Genomic DNA, 21,550 nt, shown 5'->3' with positions numbered 1-21,550 from the left:
AATAGCTGTGTATTCTAGACAAATTCATCGATAGACGTCTCACGCTTTAATCGATTTCAACAACTGCTATGGGTAAAGCGGTCTTACCAGCTCGCAACCAGCATAATAAATTTGGATAGCATACCTTTTCTGTTACAGGACCGATGTTGTGGAATGCTTTTTCACCAATAGTTAGAAATAGTGGGTGTGAGATGATCTTTTGAACAAAACAAAAAAATCATTAGTTTGCTAAATTATTTACATTATCTTCTTTTTCCCAAATCAATCGCAGTGAAGCACCCTCTAAGTAGTATTTTACGAAAATGGCATTTTATAATTATCCAAATAAAAGAGGCAAAGATTGTTTGCACATAAAAATTGGTGGGGTTTCTATTTTCCCTGCCTACCCCTGCCCAGCGAGGAAGAGGTGTGATGGTTAGTTTATTTTATATATACTGTATATGGACATATGAGAAAATAAAAAAGAATTAAATAAAACAATGGGCTCTTGAGTAATACCAGTTTATTTTTGTATAAAATAAAACTAATACACGGGGATACAATCAAACTAAGCATTCACATCAGATTAAAAACATAATTTTGATGAATCCTATCAGGCATTAAGTCTTCTCATTTGTACTATTTGAGATATCATTCATCGTTCATTATTCAAAGTGAGTGAGTAAAAAATTAGTAATTATCCATATAACAACAAAATTTTATTCCAATTAATTTAAATGTTTTGAATTCAATCACAGATGTCATGTATGAATGATCTAAGTTTTACGCAAAATATTTACAAATGCTATTAATAATATTATAGTTGGCAGTAGATTTCATAAAGTTTAATAACTAATCTAGACGCTCACGCAGATCTACCTTAAGACGTTTATAGAACCTCGATACTGCCGATATTTCTTATTCAACGCTTACCTATACTAGAATAACATATACACAAAAGGAACAATAACAAAGAAAAAGATAATTAAACTATATAAAAGAATAATTTTAATGCCTAGTCGACAGTCACAAATATACATGTATACAATACACAAAATAAACATCCAATTATAGATTTAAAAAAATAAAAAACAAATAAACAAAAAACAACATACACATGAAAACTTTCTCCAAGCGCACATAACATCCCGTATCCTGCAACATGTGACCAAACCAATTTATCTATACGCGATTATCTAATTATTTCATAAGATAAAATTGTAAAAGGGCTCAAAATTGGTCGAATGACGAAAAAAATTCAAACAACGAAATTAGATATTATCTCCAAATTATTTGGCAAAATTATACAAAATCCTGATAAAAATAACGAGCGAGTCAGTGCTATTTATACGTAATATCATTCCAAAATATATCTACAAAAAGTCACGAGTTGGCAGTGTATGCCGCGAATTAAATCAGTCGCAAAATTGCCTAGTTAAGGGCGGGCGGCAAAGGGCGTCACGCGTACGGGTGGCGATCCCTCCGCAGGCGTCACATGGGCTGGTCGCGCTGGCCCCACGCGCCGCCGCCGCCGCCGCTCCAGTCCCAGTCCTTGCCCTTGGGTCGGAACTTGTCCTTGCGCGGGTGGGCACGCGCCGCAGCCTCCGAGGGCCACGCGCTCCACTGCTCGCGGTGGAAGAACTTCTTCTTGAAGTGGTGTGTGGGGCCGGGCGGGCGCTCCTGGCGCTGGTACTTGGGCGGCACGGGCGGGCTGGGCGGGGGCAGCGAGCAGGGCGAGGGCGTGCGCAGCGGCACCGCCAGCTCGCCGGGCGGCTCCAGCGGCGGGCTGCCCGAGGCGGGCGCGGCGGGCGCAGGGGGCTCCGCCGGCTCCACCACCACGCTGGGGGGCGGGGGGTCGCCGTGCCCGATGCCCGAGTCGGGAGACGTGTTGCAGCTGGTGCCCTCCTCCGTCGAGCGCCGCCGCTTGTCTTCCATTGCGGTGGATGCGAACGAAACGATCTGATCGAATCTGAAAGCTATGCGATCTTGCCACTTACTCTCCTCCACTTCTTCTCCTATCTCCGATTCTGTCGGAACAAAATTGCCAACGTAAATTTAGGACGTTCAGTCAGCGGATACGAGTATATAACAATTATTTCAGTGTAGTAAATGGCAAACCACCACCAATTAAATGAAGGAAATGCAAATAATAAGGGTGCTTTCGAAAGCTAGTCAAAAATGCGTGCTAAAGTATCACAAATTATTACTTTTATATAGAATACTGAATATTGGAAAAAATATTTATGGTTGGAGACAGAATATTTTTGAATGCTGATCTTTGAAACTTACCGTCAGTTGGCTATGTGATCGTGTGATCGTGCGATCGCGTTTACGACGAGTACGATCAGAGATGCAAAAAGAGTAATCAGTCAGGGCAGGTCCCTAGAGACACACCAAGCGCCGTATGAAATGAGAACATTAGCTCTACCGTCGCATACTTGCGCTAACGTTCGACAAACTGACCCACATTATTGTCCTCGCTCACTGATACTTTCTCAGTGTGCACTTTCCAAATAATCATATAAAAGTAAAAATTTGTTCAAATTATGAAAAGCAAACATAATCACACTAAATAAAAAGAAATGTGCTGTGAACGTAAAAAGACAACAATGTTGCACAGTATAGTCAAAACACAGCTTCTATTTTGTATGCAACAGGCAAAATAATTAGAAGAAGGAAGGGAAAGATAAGAAGTAAAACTAATATAACATATCTGTATATTTATACTATATTCATTTACATTACTGCAACACAAATTACACCCTGCAAGTGACAAGTGGACTGCAAGTCTACTCCGAAGGCAACCAACATTCAATAACAACTTATGTCTCCTCTGTACCCGTAGCTTATACTTTATATTGCACAATGAATAACATCAAGATGCGATGCTACCTATTGTAACACTCAATAATGGATTTATATTATATAAAATTACAACAAATTTACTGATTTTACCTCAATTATCTCTCAAACTATTCATTTTACAGGATACATGTTTCTAATAGCCAATTGGACAAAAATTCAATTAGGTCTAAAGTTTAATAAAACAGATACATAGATATAACCATTGTTTTAATGTATTTTACAATATTCAATTTCTGTAAAAAAAAAAAGTTGAAAAAAAAAATCATGCAAACCAAAACTTTGTATTGAAAATATAACTTATGAATAAATAAAATACATATGTATAATATGATACAAAATTATAAAAAAAATGATAAAGAATAAAATTTAAAACGATAATACTGATACAACATATATGAATGTATTTTTTTAGAATATGAACACACAAATAAGTGATCATTAAAGTCATGCTTCTAGGCACTGGAGTATATTATTGACTACTAAGTTTGCACAGTAAGACACCTAAAACTAACCATGACAATAACACCACAAATAACAATAAATTTTCTACTTAAAAAAAGAAAAACACATTAAAAATAAAACTGCATTACATGGAGCAATCACAGAAAAAAAACTAAATCGCAAAAGGTATCCTGTGATACTGAACTATGTATGTAATTAAATTAATAAAATAATATTACACTGTAGAAAAAAAAACTTAACACAATTTTTTAACATAAATAAATTAAAACCAAGCCTTCTAGAGCAGTGTATACTTAGTGTTGCATAATTGAATACAGAAATGTTATAATTTTATAAGTACATTTGAAAGAAAACAAAAAAATGTATATAATTTTAATTTTTTTTTTAAATAGTGCTGCACATATTTAAACTGAAAAATCCCAGAAATAAGTTCAAGAATATGAGTTATCATTTTGTGAATTTTTATTTAAGGGATTTTTAAATATGTATATGTAATGTGCACATTATCAATGAGTAACTACCAAATATGCATAAATTTTCATTATATTCTGAGAAAAAGAATATTAAATTTTAATTCATGGGAACAATATAGGACGGAAAAGTATAACTTTTAACCATGCATCCCTTGCAGTGTGTATAAACTAGCCTGTAGAATTACTCTAATGTTACTATTTATCATTATTTCGAAATTAAAGGAACCAAAAAAACTTAATTGTGCTTTCCAGTTAGGAAATCCCTGGATTCGGTTTTGAAATATTGGGTAAATCATGTTGATATATTTTTAATCTATAAAGCCTTTGTTTTTGTTAACACAGTTCTAAAATATTTGAGCTCGCATTATATGTATTCTTAAATAACAAGAATTTGAACTGATTTTTTTGTCTCCAAATATCTAAATGTGAACTAATGCAGCATTTATACACGAGAAGGGTCTGTGCTGCGATGCCACCCCAGTACAGTAAGCCATTATATTGAAATCTTTTGATGAAAATTCCGTTCCATGTCACATTTACACATAAGCCAGTAATGCCAGGATAGATATGTATTTTGAAAAATTAAGTATTTATGTATTTAAGTAAGTCCTTATACAAATCCTAATTTCTGTAGTCTTTTCATGTTATATTCTCTGGAGATAGACAGCAACCGCCAATGCTAACTGGCTGGGAATATGCATTCACAATGAGCCAATAGAACCAACAAACAGCACAAGTGGCGGGGAAAGCTATTGGCTCTTAGAAGGAGTTCCAACTTATTGGGCTGTCTTTAAACATTATCTTGAGAAATTTTAATAATTTTAATATCACAAAATGCCTATTTAAATGAGGCTTTTACTGACTCGGCATAATCATTCATTGTCAACGTGTTTAATGCCGAATTAAGGAATTCTTTAGGAATAAACATTGGAATGAATATTAAACAAAAAAACTATTAAGAACATTTCCAAATTACGACTAAATTAGAATTGTACAATTGTATTTATTCTAATAATCTTTTAATAACACATGTATGTAATGGTACAAACAAGAAAGGAATTTTTCTAAAATACAACTCTCTACCCTAATGGTATAAAAACTTATGCAGCACTATCCTGATTACGAATTAACATAAAGATATGGGATCTGAATTAAGCTTCTTATGTCTGAGATAATATATTAATATATTGAATTTGCATTATAGCGAAAAAATACTTTAATATGTATATGTTTATCTGGTCAGGCCTCGTAGATACATATACAGATCTCTTTGTACGAGATAGACAGATCAGAAATCAACATGTTATATTTCTGTTAATTATGTACTGAACGAGGAATAATTGAAAAGATTAGAAAGAGCTCTTTGCGGTGGTATGGACATGTGGAGCGAATGGATAGCGAGAGAATGACTAAGAAAATATATGTGGCGAATGTGAGAGGGAAAACAGAACGTGGACGACCGAAAAAGACTTGGCACGATCAGATCAATCAGAACCTAAAATCTGGCGGTGTCAAAAGTCTGCGTAATCGGAGGGCATGTATGACTAGATGTATGGATGTGAAGGAGGCTAGGAGTGTATGTCAGGACAGAAGAGTGTGGCGTTCCATCCTCTCTGCCTACCCCTGCGGGGAAACGGCGTGATGGTAGTAGTAGTAGTAGTATGTATATGAATGGTAAGTACCCGACAAACATTATTCTTATCCTTAAGGGCTGATAATGACTGTAATCAGTGTATTTTTGTAATTTTAAAGTTATTACGGCTGTACTCTACAATGCAAAGGAAACAGGTTCAGTTGACCACTTTACAGATAAAGCCGACAATACGGAAACTGATAACTTAATTGCTTTGTTTCCCATTGGATTTACAATATGTACTCATGAATACTTATACATATTTGGTAAAATCATGGAAATTATATTATTCACTTCTGTTACATTTAATAATTCCTGAATATGAATGGATAGCAGAACTATAACTTTAATAAAACAATTTGGCTGATGTGGATACAGAATACCCTACTACAAGTATGATAAAATAAAATAAAACGAGAAAAATAATCAGTCAGGTTAAGTGACTGCTGGTTCATATTCAGATATTTATTATATGTAATGACTTATTATATTAAAAATATATGTAAGGTGTATATAAAATAAAATAAAAAAATCTACAAATAAAGTTCTTGATTTCTTTTTGTACCAGCTAAAATTAACAAATACACACTTATACTTTGTTAGAGAACCTGAATGAAACAAATAATTTGCAATTAATGAACAAAATCAAAATAAAATAAAAACATCCAACATAAATCATTGTGGTATGAATTGTCAATAAAATAATTATTTTTTACTTTCAAATAACATTTTAAAGATCATACGAAATGCGGATATCTTATTTACTGAAAAGTAATGCATAACATACCACAACAATCAGCATGCTTAAATTACTTTCATGAAATACAAATAATTTTTTTTTATATATAAAATTATATTTAGTACACTTTGTTATAGTAATATAACAAAATGCAATAGTATAGTGTAAATATTAATGTTATAATTTTATTTTTGGCAATAGATTACTCACAACCACTGGCTACAAAAAGTGCAAAATCAGTCACTACCACCACAGTACATTCAAACATAGAAATCTAATATCATATTTCTACAATTCCTTACCATGCGTTTCAGTATTCATAAACTACATAAAGTCTTTTAAATAGAAGATCTGACTAAGTATTGCAACAAGTGGATGTTAACATGTATCGCTTGTTCAACATTCCATATAGGAATTCATTACGTAATATCTCTCGTTAATTGTATCCGTATTTTTGCTTCTAAGATGTAATTATTTGCAATACATAGTACACAATTCTATCTGGATTATAGTAAATTTGTACTAAAACTGAAAGTGATCACAATAGTAAAAATGTAAAAAAAGAAGGAATTATACGACAATTGACGATATACCTTCGTCAGGTCGGGTGGGCGCCTCGTCCACTAGCGGAGTAGAGGTGCCCGAGTGCGGCTCCGGGCTCATGGCCACCAGCACTCCTGCGGGCGGGCTCTCCACGTGCTGCTTCTTGGCCGGACGCGCGCACGTCAGTGGCGACGGTCGCTTCTGCCCCGACTGGCAGCGCGCGGGGGAGTTGTCGCAAGCTTCCGTCTTGATGACGGTCACGCCTGCCGCGGGCTCCTCCTTCACCTTCCAGTATTCCGAGGCAAGCACGCGCTCCTGCAGGCACGCAGCCAGCCCCTCGAGCGGCGCGGCGGGGGCGGGCACGGGCGGCTTGCTGTCCCCGAAGTAGGACTCGTGGTAGGGCTTGATCTCGGCGCGCGGCAGGGGCGCGTACGCGTGGCCCGCGTAGGCCTTGGACGGCGGGTACAGCACAGTGGTGCGCGGAGGCGGAGGGCTAGCGGCGCCCGACGGGTAGGTTCGCACGCCGCGCAGCGTGCACGCCTGCTCCACGCCCTCTGCGCTCTCGGGCCGCGACACGGGACTGTACGCACTGCCCAGTGAATCCAGGTCGGTGTCCACTCGTACGTTGACTCTCTCGGGCCGGGGAGGAATGTTGGAATTCATCATATTACTGGGAGTGACCAGTATCGCACTCATATGTACCGCCGCATTGATGATACTCTGATTGGAAATTTCTAATGTTCGCTCTATTTCTCCATTCACGAGATCGCCGATGGTACGGGTGGCCACAATGGTACTGGGATGATGCTGCGTCAGCTTCTCCTGGGACAAGTGCCTTCGAAGAGCGAGCTTGGCAGGAGAAACCTGAGTGTAGTCGGGCTGGAGGGTTGTCCGTGCCGCTGGTGAATCTTCCCTGGGTTGTCGCACTACATCACCGTTGACTCGGTAAGTTTCGCTTCTAAACGAGTCCGAGGACTGCGCTATAACTCCGTGGCGGGAATAAGATTCGACGTTTCGCACGGGATCTGAAGGCACGAACCTGTCTGATAAGGAATGTTTGTAGTCTCGATAGTCTGGCTTTATATCTGCGGGTGACGCTTGATTGCTATGCGTATATTGCGTAGAGAAGTGTGACTGGGACGTAGCTTGACTGTGCGCCGGTTGGTTAGATACATAACACGTTTGAGGATGAGTTTGTTGCTGTGGTTGAGGATTTGCATTCGTACAAGAGTGCGTGGCAGGTTGATGCGCAGCTTTTCTCTGCTCTTTGTCTTCATTGAGAACGGAAGTTATAATACTTTTCAGTCTGTCTTCGAAATTAATAACTTTGGGTGACTCTTGAACTTTTCCGACAACATTAAGAGTTTTCTGCACTCTAACAGGAGATTGTTGTTTACTACTACTTACACTAACAATTATAGGAGTTACATTTCGTATTTGATTTCTAGAAGGAAGCACAGTACCATTTTTCATCTTGGCATAATCGGAAACCTTTTCGGATTCTTTAATATGACCGTTCATCAAGTAATGGTTGTTATGTTTGGCACCGACAGCTCCTAATTTTCCGGCTTCTATTTGCCTTCCAGTCTCTAAAATTTTCTGAGCTAGAATTTCAGGATTTTGTTCCTCAATTTTCCCAATATCTGGAACATCGGGCCACTCTTGGGAACGAGAGCGATTCTCTCTGCTTTTTCTACTTATTTTATTGTTTATAGCGTGCGGTTTAACTGTCGCTACGGGTACTAAAGGAACCATTTTTCTTTCCTCGTTTGTAATCTCAATGTGAGAATTCTCCATTTCAAGTTTACTAATATGAGAATGAAGCCGCTTCCTATGTGCCAAAGTAGCTGAGACTTCTTTCAGTATACATTCCCGAGCAATGGCTGGAGTAATTTCTGTATTTGGTTGAATATGACCTAATTTTACATATTTATCGGTTATTTCTTTAGTTCGTTGTTTTACAAAAACTGCTTGCTCAGCTTCAATATTGGCAACCTGTAAATAAATAAGAAAAATGTAACTATACAAGATATAAAAAACCTGCTAATGAAAAATAAATCATTTATCAACAAATACAATATGTCGGTATACAATTAGTGCGTTTTTATGTCAAATATATCAGGAGCTCGATACACGCAATACGGAACAACATTTTAGTAGTAATTAGCGTGAATAAAGTTAAGTGATGGATCCAAAAACCAAATTAAGTAATGACTTCTCGAAAGGAAGTCATTACTTAAATCCGTTTTAGGATTCAATCACTCATCACTCCAGTACAGCCCATCAAATGCCAGTAAAAATGTTTTTTTTTTACTAATCAGACCAGTCAAAATTTTTAGATAAATCATTTCAAAATTGTGGACTAAATGTCAAAGTAATAAATAAAGATGATTTGAAAAGACTCGTAATTTGTAAAGAAACAGTCCACTCTTTTCTAGTCCTACCAAAGTGGAATTAATAAAATAGTAGATATGTTAAGAAGGGAATATTGGATATCCCGATTACCTGAAATTCCAGGCGGCTAACTTTTCCCTGCAGTTCTTTATGTCTATTGACTATTTCTTTAGATTTAGTTAAGAGATCAACCGTATTTGTTGCATTTATCCCTATTTCACTCATTCTTGCCTTCAGCAGCACGACAGTATCCTGGATCAAAACTTTAATTTGCTTTTCCAACTGTGCAGCTCGTGATAAAAATTGTTTCTTATTTTCCTGAAACACAAAATAAATAAATTGTATGATGAATTTTCTTCCGCACCGAATAATTTTCTTTTATGTTATATTATTGCTATTCAAGGTCGAATATGGTTCGATGACTTCAATGATTATACCTCAAGACTCGGAGATTTTTCTCTGTCGCGGCATTTAAACAAACTTTAAATATATAAACTAAACTAAATTTACCAAAAGTTTTGCTTCTTACTAAGCAAGTAGGTATACATAAACGCATATCGCAGTTTTAAATTTACCGTTGTTTACATTTTTTCATGTTTTCGGATTAATGGAAAAATCGATTATACAGGTTTTTTTTTCACCATCCATCCCGAAAATCGGGAGTGTACTGTATTTCTGTAAAATATCTCGAACAATGTGTGCAAATTTAATTTAAAAACTTTCTGTTAGGCTTTTAAAATGTTAACAGTAAAAATCAAAAAAAATAAATTGGATCACTCGTTATTTGCTATTTAAATATGGAAAATTTAGGTGATGAAATGTCCAGATAATAGAAAATTGAGATAATGGTGGTGGTTCTAGTGTAGAATAGGAGAATGTTTCTTACCATTTCTTTATCGATCTGAGCCTGAATTTCCTTCTTGTATTCGGGGGTGCGCATATTCTCGACGGCCTGCATGTACTGGTGTTTGAACATGTCGAGGAGCAGCTGCAGGGCGTAGGGCGTGTCGCGCGGGCGCTCCGGGATGGCGAGCTCCGAGTGCGGCGCCAGGCCGGGTGCGGGCACGCAGCTCAGCGCCGACAGCCGCTGATCCACGCAGCCCGGCGGCGGTGGCAGCAGGCGCTCGTCCTGCTGCGTGCTCTGCAGGGTGCGGCTGTGCAGCAGCTCTAGCCCCGAGATGTTGAGCGCGCGCCGGGCCTTGCGCATGCGCCCGCGAGCGCGCACCGCCCCGCTCGCGCCTGTCCCCGCACTCGCCACCACCACCCCCACTGCCGCCACCTTGGTCGCCTTCCGAACCAGCTTCTTGGCTGTTGCCCTCCGCCCTCGAGAATTTACTAAAACAAATATCATCATAAGACCTTTTGATCAATCACTTAGGTTTAAATTTATAAGAATGTTGTTGAAAAACAAAAATAGTAATAATTGAGAAATTGATATTGATGTGTTATCTATTAAATTCTGTTGTTTAGGTGTGGCTATTCAGAGATGTTCTTGGCCAGTCTGATTTATCTCTTCAATCTGTGTCTTTAATAAAAATCCGTTTAGTTATTTCAGGTGGTGGATGTCAAATATGGTTCAAAATAGCCTATATGTTTACTACAGTTGAAACATCATAGAGTTTCCCTAAACAGTCAGTTCAGGATATTCAGTTCAGGATAGTGTGGGTTCCTCGAGCGCCCGACGCGGCTGCTGAGGAACCACGCTCCATCATTTATTTCATTTTCTCCGGACATTTACATCTCAAATCTACAATTTTTTGCTCATCTATAAATATTGTTATTGGTGTTAACTTGAAATGGTTAAAAGTTATAATTTTTCAAAGGTTAGCTATTAACTGATGAAAGTGCATCAAGAATATCATTGCGTCGTTCAATTTAGCAATGCGGTCCTAAACGGTGTAGTGTATTTCTAAGAATCTGTGCCGAATGAACACATGTGGCAATTGGGCGTTAAAAAGTGCTTTGTGTTCGTCCCTTGAGGGTACGTTACGACCATAGTGTATTCATCCGAAACCTCTAGCTTCTCGGGAATAAATGACTGCAATAAAAATGTGCAAAGACAATAACGATCGTAGAACATGCGCTTAAACGGTTAAATTTTATGAAATCGAACTACAACCTTAAATACCTTAATTACGCCTGCTCCCATTCAGCAGAAAACCTCAGAGACAAAACAATCATGTCGGATAACGGAAGGGCGGCAAAAGAGGATAAAAGTGAAGTCCTGTTTGAACTATGCTAGTCTGGAAGTTGGCCATCCACAATGACGAAGAGCTCAACAAGCTGCCCTCCAGCGTGACGACCATCGCTCAGGAAGGCGTCCTGCCCAACACCTTGGACATTCTCCAGCCCATGGGATCAAGAGGAAGGCGTTTTAATTTGTCGGCTCGTCTTTTCCCCGCTCCAGACTCGACGGCCCGAGACCGATTGACGACGCATTTATTTTTTTATTATTTTTTTATTTTTTGTATATCATTATAATCATCATCCTATTATTATTATTATTATTATCCATGTCTTTATAAGCGCCCTTGAGGTATTATTTTACGAAAATGGCGCTATACAAATTATCCAAATTATTATTATTATTATTATTATTCTACGCTATTACAGGCGTAGATAACAATATAAAATGCGTAGTAATATATATATATTTTCAAAAGCAATCGGAGGAGGGTTACGAGCCATTTTTTCTTATTATGAGTCTATAATTTTACAGTTGTTTATTTGTTTTTCATCAACTTAGATCATTTGTTACAATGATACATCATTTTCTGTTTTATTAAAATTCTAAAAAATAATTTGACAAAACAATGTGATACATATAGGTATCGATTATAGAGTATTACTTAAATATTTATTAAGTGATGCTATTAACACTGCTTTGACAAGCAAATTCATATCTCTGATTAATGAAATGGCAACTGTAGCTGTCAGCCAAATATGTAACACTTTTACTACTACTTCTTACGTCAGTATGGAAAAGATAGTAAAAACTTATGTAAACTCAATTGATTTAAACAATCGTATGGTGAGAAAATACATTGCATTCCTGTTTAAAATGTCTGAATATGCAAGTTGTTTTAGTGATTATTAGAAAGAGTGTGCATGAAATATAAAGGCAAAGAAGCAAGATGCTAACCTGTTCCGTTAGATTGTGAGGATGCCCAGGGAGCTCCCCAGGATTGGCGACTCGGAGGGACTAGTGGAACATCTTCCTCGCTGCCATCGGAACTAGACTCCTTGGACTCTTCCTTGGACTCCTTGGAGCTCTGCCTGGATATCCGAGGTTTGGGCCTGTCTCCCGCGCTGTTGTCCCTCGTGATAACCCTACTTTTGCTAACTTCCGAGGTGTTTGCGGAGTTGATCCGCGTCCTCGCAACCCTCTTCCGCCTTTCTCTCACTACGGTATTGTTTTGTCTGATAGTAACATTTGTTTTTCCATTGACTAAGTCTCTTCTCGCACGATTCCGTACAGGTGGCGTATTCTCGCTATCTTCACTTATACCGGAACTTCCATTCACAACACCCTGAAACAGGCAAATTAATGAGTAAATTGCTCCACAGAACATAATAACACAATGAGTATGTTAGGAATAAATGAATTGAACAGACCCTTTTGCTGACCTTGACTTTAGGATTTTTCAGTCTTTGGAAGTATCTCTCCAGTTTTGTACGGTCTATGATGTGCAGGTAGTAGGACACCGGTTTCCCCGTCCATGAAACGGAGCCTCTCAGCGGGGACATCTCGCTAACGTGCATTATTGTTCCAATGTCACTAAGATTCCTATCTGTTATTCTAAAATTTAGCGGGCAGAAACTTTTTGACGACACTATTCTAGCTCCATCTTTTAAGTCTGCAAATCTCTCCTTCAGTTGATGGTCAACATTTGGACCAAATGCAAAATTATTGACAAAAACTATAGTAGCGGAATTTATTTTTTCTCTATGTTCATCTAACAGGAAATCTCCTCTTATCAATTTATACTCTCCATATTTCTTCCCGTACCACTTCATCCACATTTTAAAATGGTTATCCATAAACTGCGAACAAATAAGAAATCATTAGTCAATATATTTTCGCCTGTCCATCTCTGAAAGTAGTAATATAAATACATATAATGTTAGCAAACAGAATTAATTATTATCAATTCGTAATATATAATTCTGAATTATCTCTTTCTACATTTTATCATCCATTCTTTGTCGCTAACTAAACATTACGGACATCCTGATCTTAATCACTAAATGTTTATTCACTAATTTACCTTACTAATATATAACCCATCAGGCTGGCTTACAGTACAGGTCACAACTTGTCGTGCCTTGCTTTTATTTAAAATGTAAGCATTCCGTCGGGTATTCTACAATCATACATTATTAAATGGACATCATTTATTAAAACAGTTTGGATATTTCTTTTTTTTTTATTATTTAATTATTAAAACTATCGCATAAAAGAATGCTGATGTTCAGAATAAAACCATAGTGATGTATCGTATAATCCACAGTAAAGAAAATTGCAGATTACCTTTGGAATAGAGCTCAATGTAATTGCTTATTCCAGCTCTAAGTATAGTCACAGCATCATTATTAGCCAAGCTCACATATTCAGTACAAAAAGTCCACATAACTAGTCATATTGATTCAAATAGTTACGGGCGTGTGTTATTTCCAAGAAATATAAATTATTTTTCAGTTTAATACCTGCTTTAGCAATGAGATAGTGAGTGATCTCAGAGTATTCACATTTAAAAGTTTTAATGAGACATAAAATTGTTATATAAAAGGTTTGAAAAAAAAAATGTAAACAAAAGTTTTAAAGATTTATTTAGAACATCGTTTATGAATGAATAATTTGTAAAGTAATAAGAACGGTCCAGTCTTCAGTCAATTTAAATGTTTATTCATTCACTCTTGCATATTTATTTGAACACTCTGGGATAAGTGGGAAGTTAGTATGTAATTGAGGTTTTCTTACTTCGGCATATCTACTCGGTACCTCGGCGCGTTCCACCCCTAAACATATCCTACACGGAGTACCAGCAGCCATTTGTAAAACCACCTGACCAACTCCAGACCCGAGATCTACGAATACATCTTCCGATGTTATTTCTATTTGATCGATCATTTGGCATATGAGTTCATAGGATGTTTCACCGTATACCTGGAAAAAAAATCAAAGAAAACATAAGTAAAGCGAATCGCAGAATCGTAATCTTTCAACTAAAGGAAAACAAAATTATAATAATAAAAAAAAACGACATACAAGAAACGAAGGTCTTTTTTAGAAATACGAGTAGTAGGGTGGATAGTGAATGAAGAGGGCACCAAATTACACTGCGGATTCAATTAGCAACTTTGTGCACCGTATGAGAACTCAATTATGAACTCACTACAGTCGCGACTCCCACTTGTATGTCTAAATAAGGCGTGATCATTTGAAAAAATATGAATTAAAGTAAACATTATAGGAACCCCGGTTGTATAGGAATTATTGTAATGATTTCTTGTCATGTTGGCAGATAAATTGTTACAATCTGGTGTTTTCACTTCAAACTTCAAATTCATAAAATATTGTTTGGTCAGAATATAATTTCCTTGAACCACCTGAAATTCATTCATATGAATTAAATGAGTGAAGAATGAATGTGAGCGAAATTTTAACTACATATATTACGATTATAAATATTACTAAATATTAATAAAAATATAGGTACATATAGGGTCATTCGTTTTTCGGTTTCGAAAGAAAAGTTAAATAAAACACACAAAGCGATACATTTTTTATGAAAATTTTATTTCATTATTAAGTTTGGACATTGCCATTGAGTGTGAAAAACAATATCATTCAAATGGCGCCTCGGGAAGATTCCATGCATGCGATTCTTTTGAAGTAATTTTTAACCACTTTTTATTCGAATTAACACGATCTTTTGCCTAGCCCCAGAGAAAAAATTCAAACGGTGTCAAATCGCATGATCTTGGTGGCCAATTGACGTTGCCAAAATGTGAAATTACGCGCCCAGGAAACTTTTCACACAATAAAGCCATAATTGGTCGTGTTGTGTGGCTTGTTGCTCCGTTCTATTGGAACCATATATCGTCCAAGTCATGATCTTCAATCACTGGCCAAAAAAAATCAACTATTATTCGACCATATCGCTCCGAATTGACTGTAACCGTCTGCCCATTGGTTACTTTGAAGAAATACGGGCCAATGACACCTTTCAATCATAAAACACACCAAATATCAGTAGCGACATTACGACAACCTTACAACATCAGTAACGCTTTTTTGTGAGGTCATCCCTAATGTCACTGCGACCATATTAGGTCTATTGTGACCTCCCTCTGTATCACAGCTCACTCTCAAGACCTACATGTGTCATGTAATTCACAACCTGTCTTGGTGGTAGGAGCTTCACCTTCTCGGAGCCCAGTAGTGGTCCTGCAAGGATGTGACTTCGTTTGCGAGCAAGTGTGTCACAATTGTAGAGAATGTGGATTGGCGTTTCGTTATCATCCATACAAAATCTACATACTGGGGAGTCATGTAGTCCAATATTTGTCATGTGTTTCCTCAGTCTACAGTGTCCTGTCAAGGTCCTGGTTAAGATCCTTATTTGTTTTTTGCTAAGCTTTAGAGCTTCTGTGGTGAATTTCCGCAAGTACCCCATGATCGGTTCCTTTGCGTGTTTCATCTCTGAGCTGTTGGATCAGATCTCTTGGCTCTTGTCCATGGCCCAGTTTTTTAGACTAAACTTGATAGTGCTGAGTGTCAGCCCGCATATGGGCTTAGGGCCCACTGGTGGCCTCTCAGCACCAGTTTATCTCTAATATTTATTTCTTGCGAGTTTATCGGCAGCTTCTTGCCCATAACACCACAATGCCCGATTACCCAAACCAGCCTTACCGCGTTTCTCTCGCCCAGGCGGTTTAGAGCCTCTATGCATTCACAGGTTAGTTTAGATCTTATCTCAAAGGAGCCTAGGGCCTTAAGCGCCTGTCCGAGAGGATGTAGATCTTTTTGTTATTGTATGATCGGTATAGGTTCATGTGGGCGCACTCATTTCAGCCTTCCATCAGTAACGCTTCCACTCTCTTCTTCATCTTCTTCTTCTTTTTAATGGGTTTGCACCCATCTTAGGTGTTATAGCCAGTGTCGAGTTAAATCTTCACAACTTTACTGATTGTTTGCGTAGTTGGTAGATTAAGACGACCATAATCGGCGCGTATTGCGCAAAAAGTGGCTACGTTTGAATCACCACTTTCGTTAAGTATTAATAATTTCAACTCATTTGTTTGTTGAGCGATGCATTATCGTAAATGGCAAACATTTAACTATTATTATGACACTTCAGATGATAGCTGAGTTCGACAGGCGTCAAATGCCAGCGCTTTCAACTTGAAACCACGAAATGAATGACCCTGTATATAAAAGACCATTGGAATAAAAATGAATTAATGAAAAAAATTATACTTGAACTTTTGAATATAACTAACATTTTTAGCGGTATTTCATCCGGGAGATATTTAAACAATAATATGTATAAAACTGCATATTACAAACATGGTATTTTTTATAAATTTATGGTGATAAAGGTATTCTAAATCAAAAAGATATTACGTATCCCTAATTAGACCCTTAGTATATTACATATTTGTTAATATTACCAATTCTTTTAGCTGATAGGCAAAATATTTTAACTCTCAGTGAAAAAAATAACTTACAGTTCTGTGGTAAATTTATTATCTTGAATGTTTAATAAATAAAAACGCCTTATAAGAAGTAGAGAGGTAAAATTTTATACCATTTATTTTTCATAAAATGCCTTTTTTCAAATTATCTTATTTGTGTAAAAATACCAAATGCAACATACTATTTGGTGTTCATCTAAAGATGTTAAGAAAAAAACATTTTTAATACATAAAAGAAACATACGTACCTACAAAATTACCCATTAATGACTTAATAACCTTATTACCTTTATCTTCACTTCCAATAAAAATCTAATTTCTATGATAGCAAAAGTATCAGACAAATTATACTTTTAAATTTTCACCTTTCTTCCCATCACTTTTTAAAGCAATACCCAAATACCGATGCTTCAATTACATGTGTAGTGAAAAATATTATTTCATTGTAAAAATGAAATTCATATCATATTAATTAGGGATAGAGTAAAAAGTTACACTATTTGAGAATGTTCAATTTGGGGTCAATATCTTCATGGAGTTTAAAAAATAAATATATTTAAAACAATGTTTTTACATTTATCGGAGGTGCGATACAAAAAACTGAGATTGATACTGTGAAAATTAAAAAAATGAGAATACTTTTAAAAAATACATAGTGTAAAAAAAATTATACAATATCATGGGAAATATTTTATTGAATTATTATCATATCCCGTTTCAATATTTATTGGACAGCAAATAATTGTGCAAAAATATATTCTTTAGTATGGATAGTCATTAAATACTAGAAAATTGGTAATTCAAATGTTCAAGTTAAGTTTTATTATTTTTCACCTTTTTTCTGAAATAAAATTCAACATGCACAAGTCACTAAAAGATCATTCTTCCTACTGAAAAATTTATGCTGCAATAATAAGGAAAGAAACTAATGTAGAAAATCAATATTTCATGAAGAAAATCTGATACTTTGTTAAATGTATATATTATATACTATAAATATTTATTAATTTATTGTAATTTAACTAAAAGTAAATTTATCTCACGATTAAGAAGTATCACACAAACAATTTACAGTCAAACATGAATATAATGAGCATCCAAGTAATAAAAATGGCTACATTCTTTAAATCTGTTTGATTTTTTTTCATCTGTTATTTGTCAGGAATTGAAAGAAGGTAAGTGAAGAGTAAAAAAATAATCATAATAAAAATAATAAACCTAAGTATTTCGAAACGGGAGATGGGTGCCCCCCAAATTTAGTATTTATTATATTCGCAATTCTTTAAGAAATTAGTTCCACATTTTTATAATCTTATATAAAAGGTTGATCACTAATTAAGGGCACCACAAAATTATTTAAAGTATTATTAATCACAATGTAAAATTAGTCTCGAGTTTATAAATTATTATGTCACTGACAAGGTATTCCCTAGAAATCAGAATTAAGTAAATTTTCATTTATTCATTACACAAACCGGTAATGAGTAGAAAAGAGAAAGAATAATAATACATCTCAGTTCATCAAAAACAAATATCTAAATTCGTAAGGTACTCTCGGGGAGCATTCTTAGGACAAGTCCCAGCCATGTCCATCTTCTCCTTTTTAGGACTTCAAATATGATAGGCTGCTGAGTTTCTCTCCTCACTTCCTCATTTATAACCGAGTCATATCATCTTACACCCAGTATTCGCCTCAGGTACATATTTTGAAAACATTGGAGTTTTTACTCCGAGCTTTAGTGAGATGCCCTGACTTGCACTCATAGAGCAGAACTGTTAGGATGTGGGTGTTAATGAAGCAACACTCAGTTTTGTCCTGATTATCCCAGACATGAGCATTTTATTGAATATAGCTCCTGGCTTTCCCCGACAGATGTTGTGTTTAGTTCCTTCTGGACACACCCATCCTCTACCTTGTGTGTTCCAAGGTATCTGAAGGTATTGACTCTCACTTGTCTCTCACATGCAAGACATTGATCTCAATCCAAACAGACTAGTTGCACACAACATTAATTTGCCTTTTTGGCGTTCTATCTTAGGCATTACCGACCACTTTATTTGAAGGAAGTCAACAATCTCTCGCAGTGTTTGATCAGTGTCTCAATTAGAACTGCATCATCTGTGTATACTGCATAGTTTCCGAACAAAACTTACTACAATTTATTGATAAGTGGGATTAACTTTCGAAGGACGATGTTGGACATAATGATGAAGAGAAACAGGGCTAGTACGCAGCCTCGTTTTACCCCAGTAGACTTCAAAGAGATCACCGAATAGTAGTAAAACTAGTAGCTTATATAAAGTATTCTATATTTGTGCTCAAAATAAAGGATACTAAAATGTCATACTTAATGGGCGCGTACAGGCGCAGGGTGAATATATCCAATATGCATTGCTATAATGTGGCAACTAAAAATGGTGGGTACATGGACCTCCACTTTAAATACAAATAAATAACAATTTATATTTTATTTATAATAAAAACATTTCAACCAAGGAAAACAGTAATAATAATTTGTTCTTTAAAAAACAGTGTAAAATGTAAATATTTTATACTATAAAGAGAAGGGTGTAATATTTTATTCAAAATTACATTAAATGCATCAAAGAGCTCACTTCTAAAGCTCACATTTATGAGATCAATTTAAATTTACTTTATCTGTGAAACAATCTTTATATTTTACGACAAGCATATTTCAGAATTTAGTACAGAAATTTTAGAATCGACAAAACATAAAAATGTCTGCATATAAAAATGTCTGTTGTAGTTGGAAAATGAAATTGAAAAATGAAATCATAAAACAGAGCCAAAAGTGCATTTCTGACAATTTGCACAAGGCATTTTACCTGGTAAACGACCTAATTTCACAATAATGTTAAATTTTGCGACAGTCACATTATGCTCATTATAACTAAGTTTGACTGTATTATATTTTAGCAAACTATGTCTGAAAACACGATTCAGCGATTTATCCCGAATAATAATTAAGAAATTTCAGTATTTACAAGGTAGTGAATGATACATAAAGTATACAACAGTAAACTCACTTCGGGTGAAAAGGGTTCATATTGGTTAAGTTTATCTGGGTCTGAAACAGCTTGGTTGTAGGTTTGTTGGAGGACGTGCTTCAGGAGGCCTCTGGAAGGGTACTTGTTTAGCCTCTGTGTTGGTAATGATGTTCCCTTTTCCTAAAATAAGACGACAAATAAAATGGAATTAGTCACACAGAATTAAAGACAATACATCCAACAACATCGCTTTTATAGTATAAAAAATAATAATAATAAAAATTTAAAGAGAAATACATATTTGTGTAATAAAAATACTTCAATTTCATACTATTTCTGTGAGCCTAAGCTGCTCATTATTAGAAATAGGTATCAAATTGTGGTAGAGTGGGTTGGAACCGAGAAACTCTGACTCAAGAGTCCGCGACACTAACCACGGGACCACAACCCGACACAATTTGATAAATAAAAACAGTTTTTATCGAGGTGAATAGACATCATGGTAGGCGCCACGTTGCAGTTAGTACCATTAACCATAAATTAGGCATTATGGGTCAGATTACTGTTAATTGCAAAAACTACCTAACAAATTGTTACATATTGTACTGGGGTCAAAATATTCTTTTAATTTTTAGACAATAAGAAATTTATCCAAAATATTTTTTTTTTCATTTGATTATACTCAAACACTGAAGACATATTATGAGATAAATTAGAAATAAATACATACGCAGGTGCTGAGGACCATACGACCTAAGGCAACATTTGATATCAATTTTATTGGAGCTTGTAGGTATTTTTTAAAATATTCGGTTTCAAATCAAACTGACACAAGTGGCAATATTTAAAATTTATTAAATTTTTAGTATAACTTCCGAAAATGATCCAATTAGTTATTCAAAAATAAAACCTCTTAATACTGTTTTTTTTTATTTTATTGGGTCCTGTGTTGTGTTTGAAAATTTGAAGGTGTTTTAAAAAAAATTTTAGTAATTCATAAAAATCTCAAAACCATGATAAGAAGAATTAACCCATTTGCACGCAAAGTTTACAATAATATAGGAATATTATTTCTCAATAAATAAAAAAAAAACATATTTTTTTAAGCATCATGTTCATTTGCTAGATCTACACTAAATATTTTGTACTAATCTCTGTGTTTCTGTGGTTAACTATAATTGGCCTGCTTAATATTCATCTTTTAATGTTTTGTCTTACATATGTTGCTATTGTTAACCCAATTAAATAAATAAATAAATAAAATAAATATATACATATTTTAAAAAATATATATAAATAATACATATATATATATATATATATATATGTATATATATATATATATATATATATATATATATATATATATATATATATATATATTATATATATATATATTATATATATATATATTATATATATATATATATTATATATATATATTTATATATATTTATATATATTTATATATATATATATATATATATATATATATATATATATATATATATATATATATATATATATATATATATATATATATATATATATATATATATACATATATATATACATATATATATATATACATATATATATATATACATATATATATATATATATATATATATATATATATATATATATTATATATATATATATATATATATATATATATATATATATATATATATATATATTTTTTTTTTTTTTTTTTTTTTTTCTTTTTTTTTCTTTTTTCTTTTTTTTTAA

The 21,550-nt window shown here is 34.9% G+C and overlaps 1 protein-coding gene across 3 annotated transcripts in view; it reads right to left on the bottom strand.

The window, feature by feature from the left end:
* Positions 1–485: 485 nt before the first annotated feature.
* Positions 486–21,550, bottom strand: part of gpp (DOT1 like histone lysine methyltransferase grappa) — a 44,790-nt gene continuing 23,725 nt past the window's right edge. Inside the window, exons 4-12 of one of the 3 annotated variants that reach the window (XR_015838775.1) lie at positions 19,838–19,978; positions 14,070–14,255; positions 12,704–13,132; positions 12,231–12,618; positions 9,975–10,423; positions 9,200–9,406; positions 6,745–8,689; positions 2,269–2,361; positions 486–2,006 (exon numbers count right to left, since the gene is read on the bottom strand). Coding sequence is in view for 2 of the 3 variants with exons in the window: in XM_088273010.1 (XP_088129136.1) it covers positions 1,471–2,006; positions 6,745–8,689; positions 9,200–9,406; positions 9,975–10,423; positions 12,231–12,618; positions 12,704–13,132; positions 14,070–14,255; positions 19,838–19,978 (4,281 nt within the window). In the remaining variant the exon portion in view is untranslated. The remainder of the gene's footprint in view (positions 2,007–2,268; positions 2,362–6,744; positions 8,690–9,199; positions 9,407–9,974; positions 10,424–12,230; positions 12,619–12,703; positions 13,133–14,069; positions 14,256–19,837; positions 19,979–21,550) is intronic. The other 2 variants (XM_088273010.1, XM_088273011.1) reach the window with 2 other exon arrangements.

Source organism: Brachycentrus maculatus, unplaced genomic scaffold, assembly GCF_059751285.1.
Source record: "Brachycentrus maculatus isolate JH-2025_06_01 unplaced genomic scaffold, ASM5975128v1 h1tg000537l, whole genome shotgun sequence".
NCBI classification, from domain to species: domain Eukaryota; kingdom Metazoa; phylum Arthropoda; class Insecta; order Trichoptera; family Brachycentridae; genus Brachycentrus; species Brachycentrus maculatus.
This window is presented reverse-complemented; position numbering and strand designations above follow the sequence as displayed.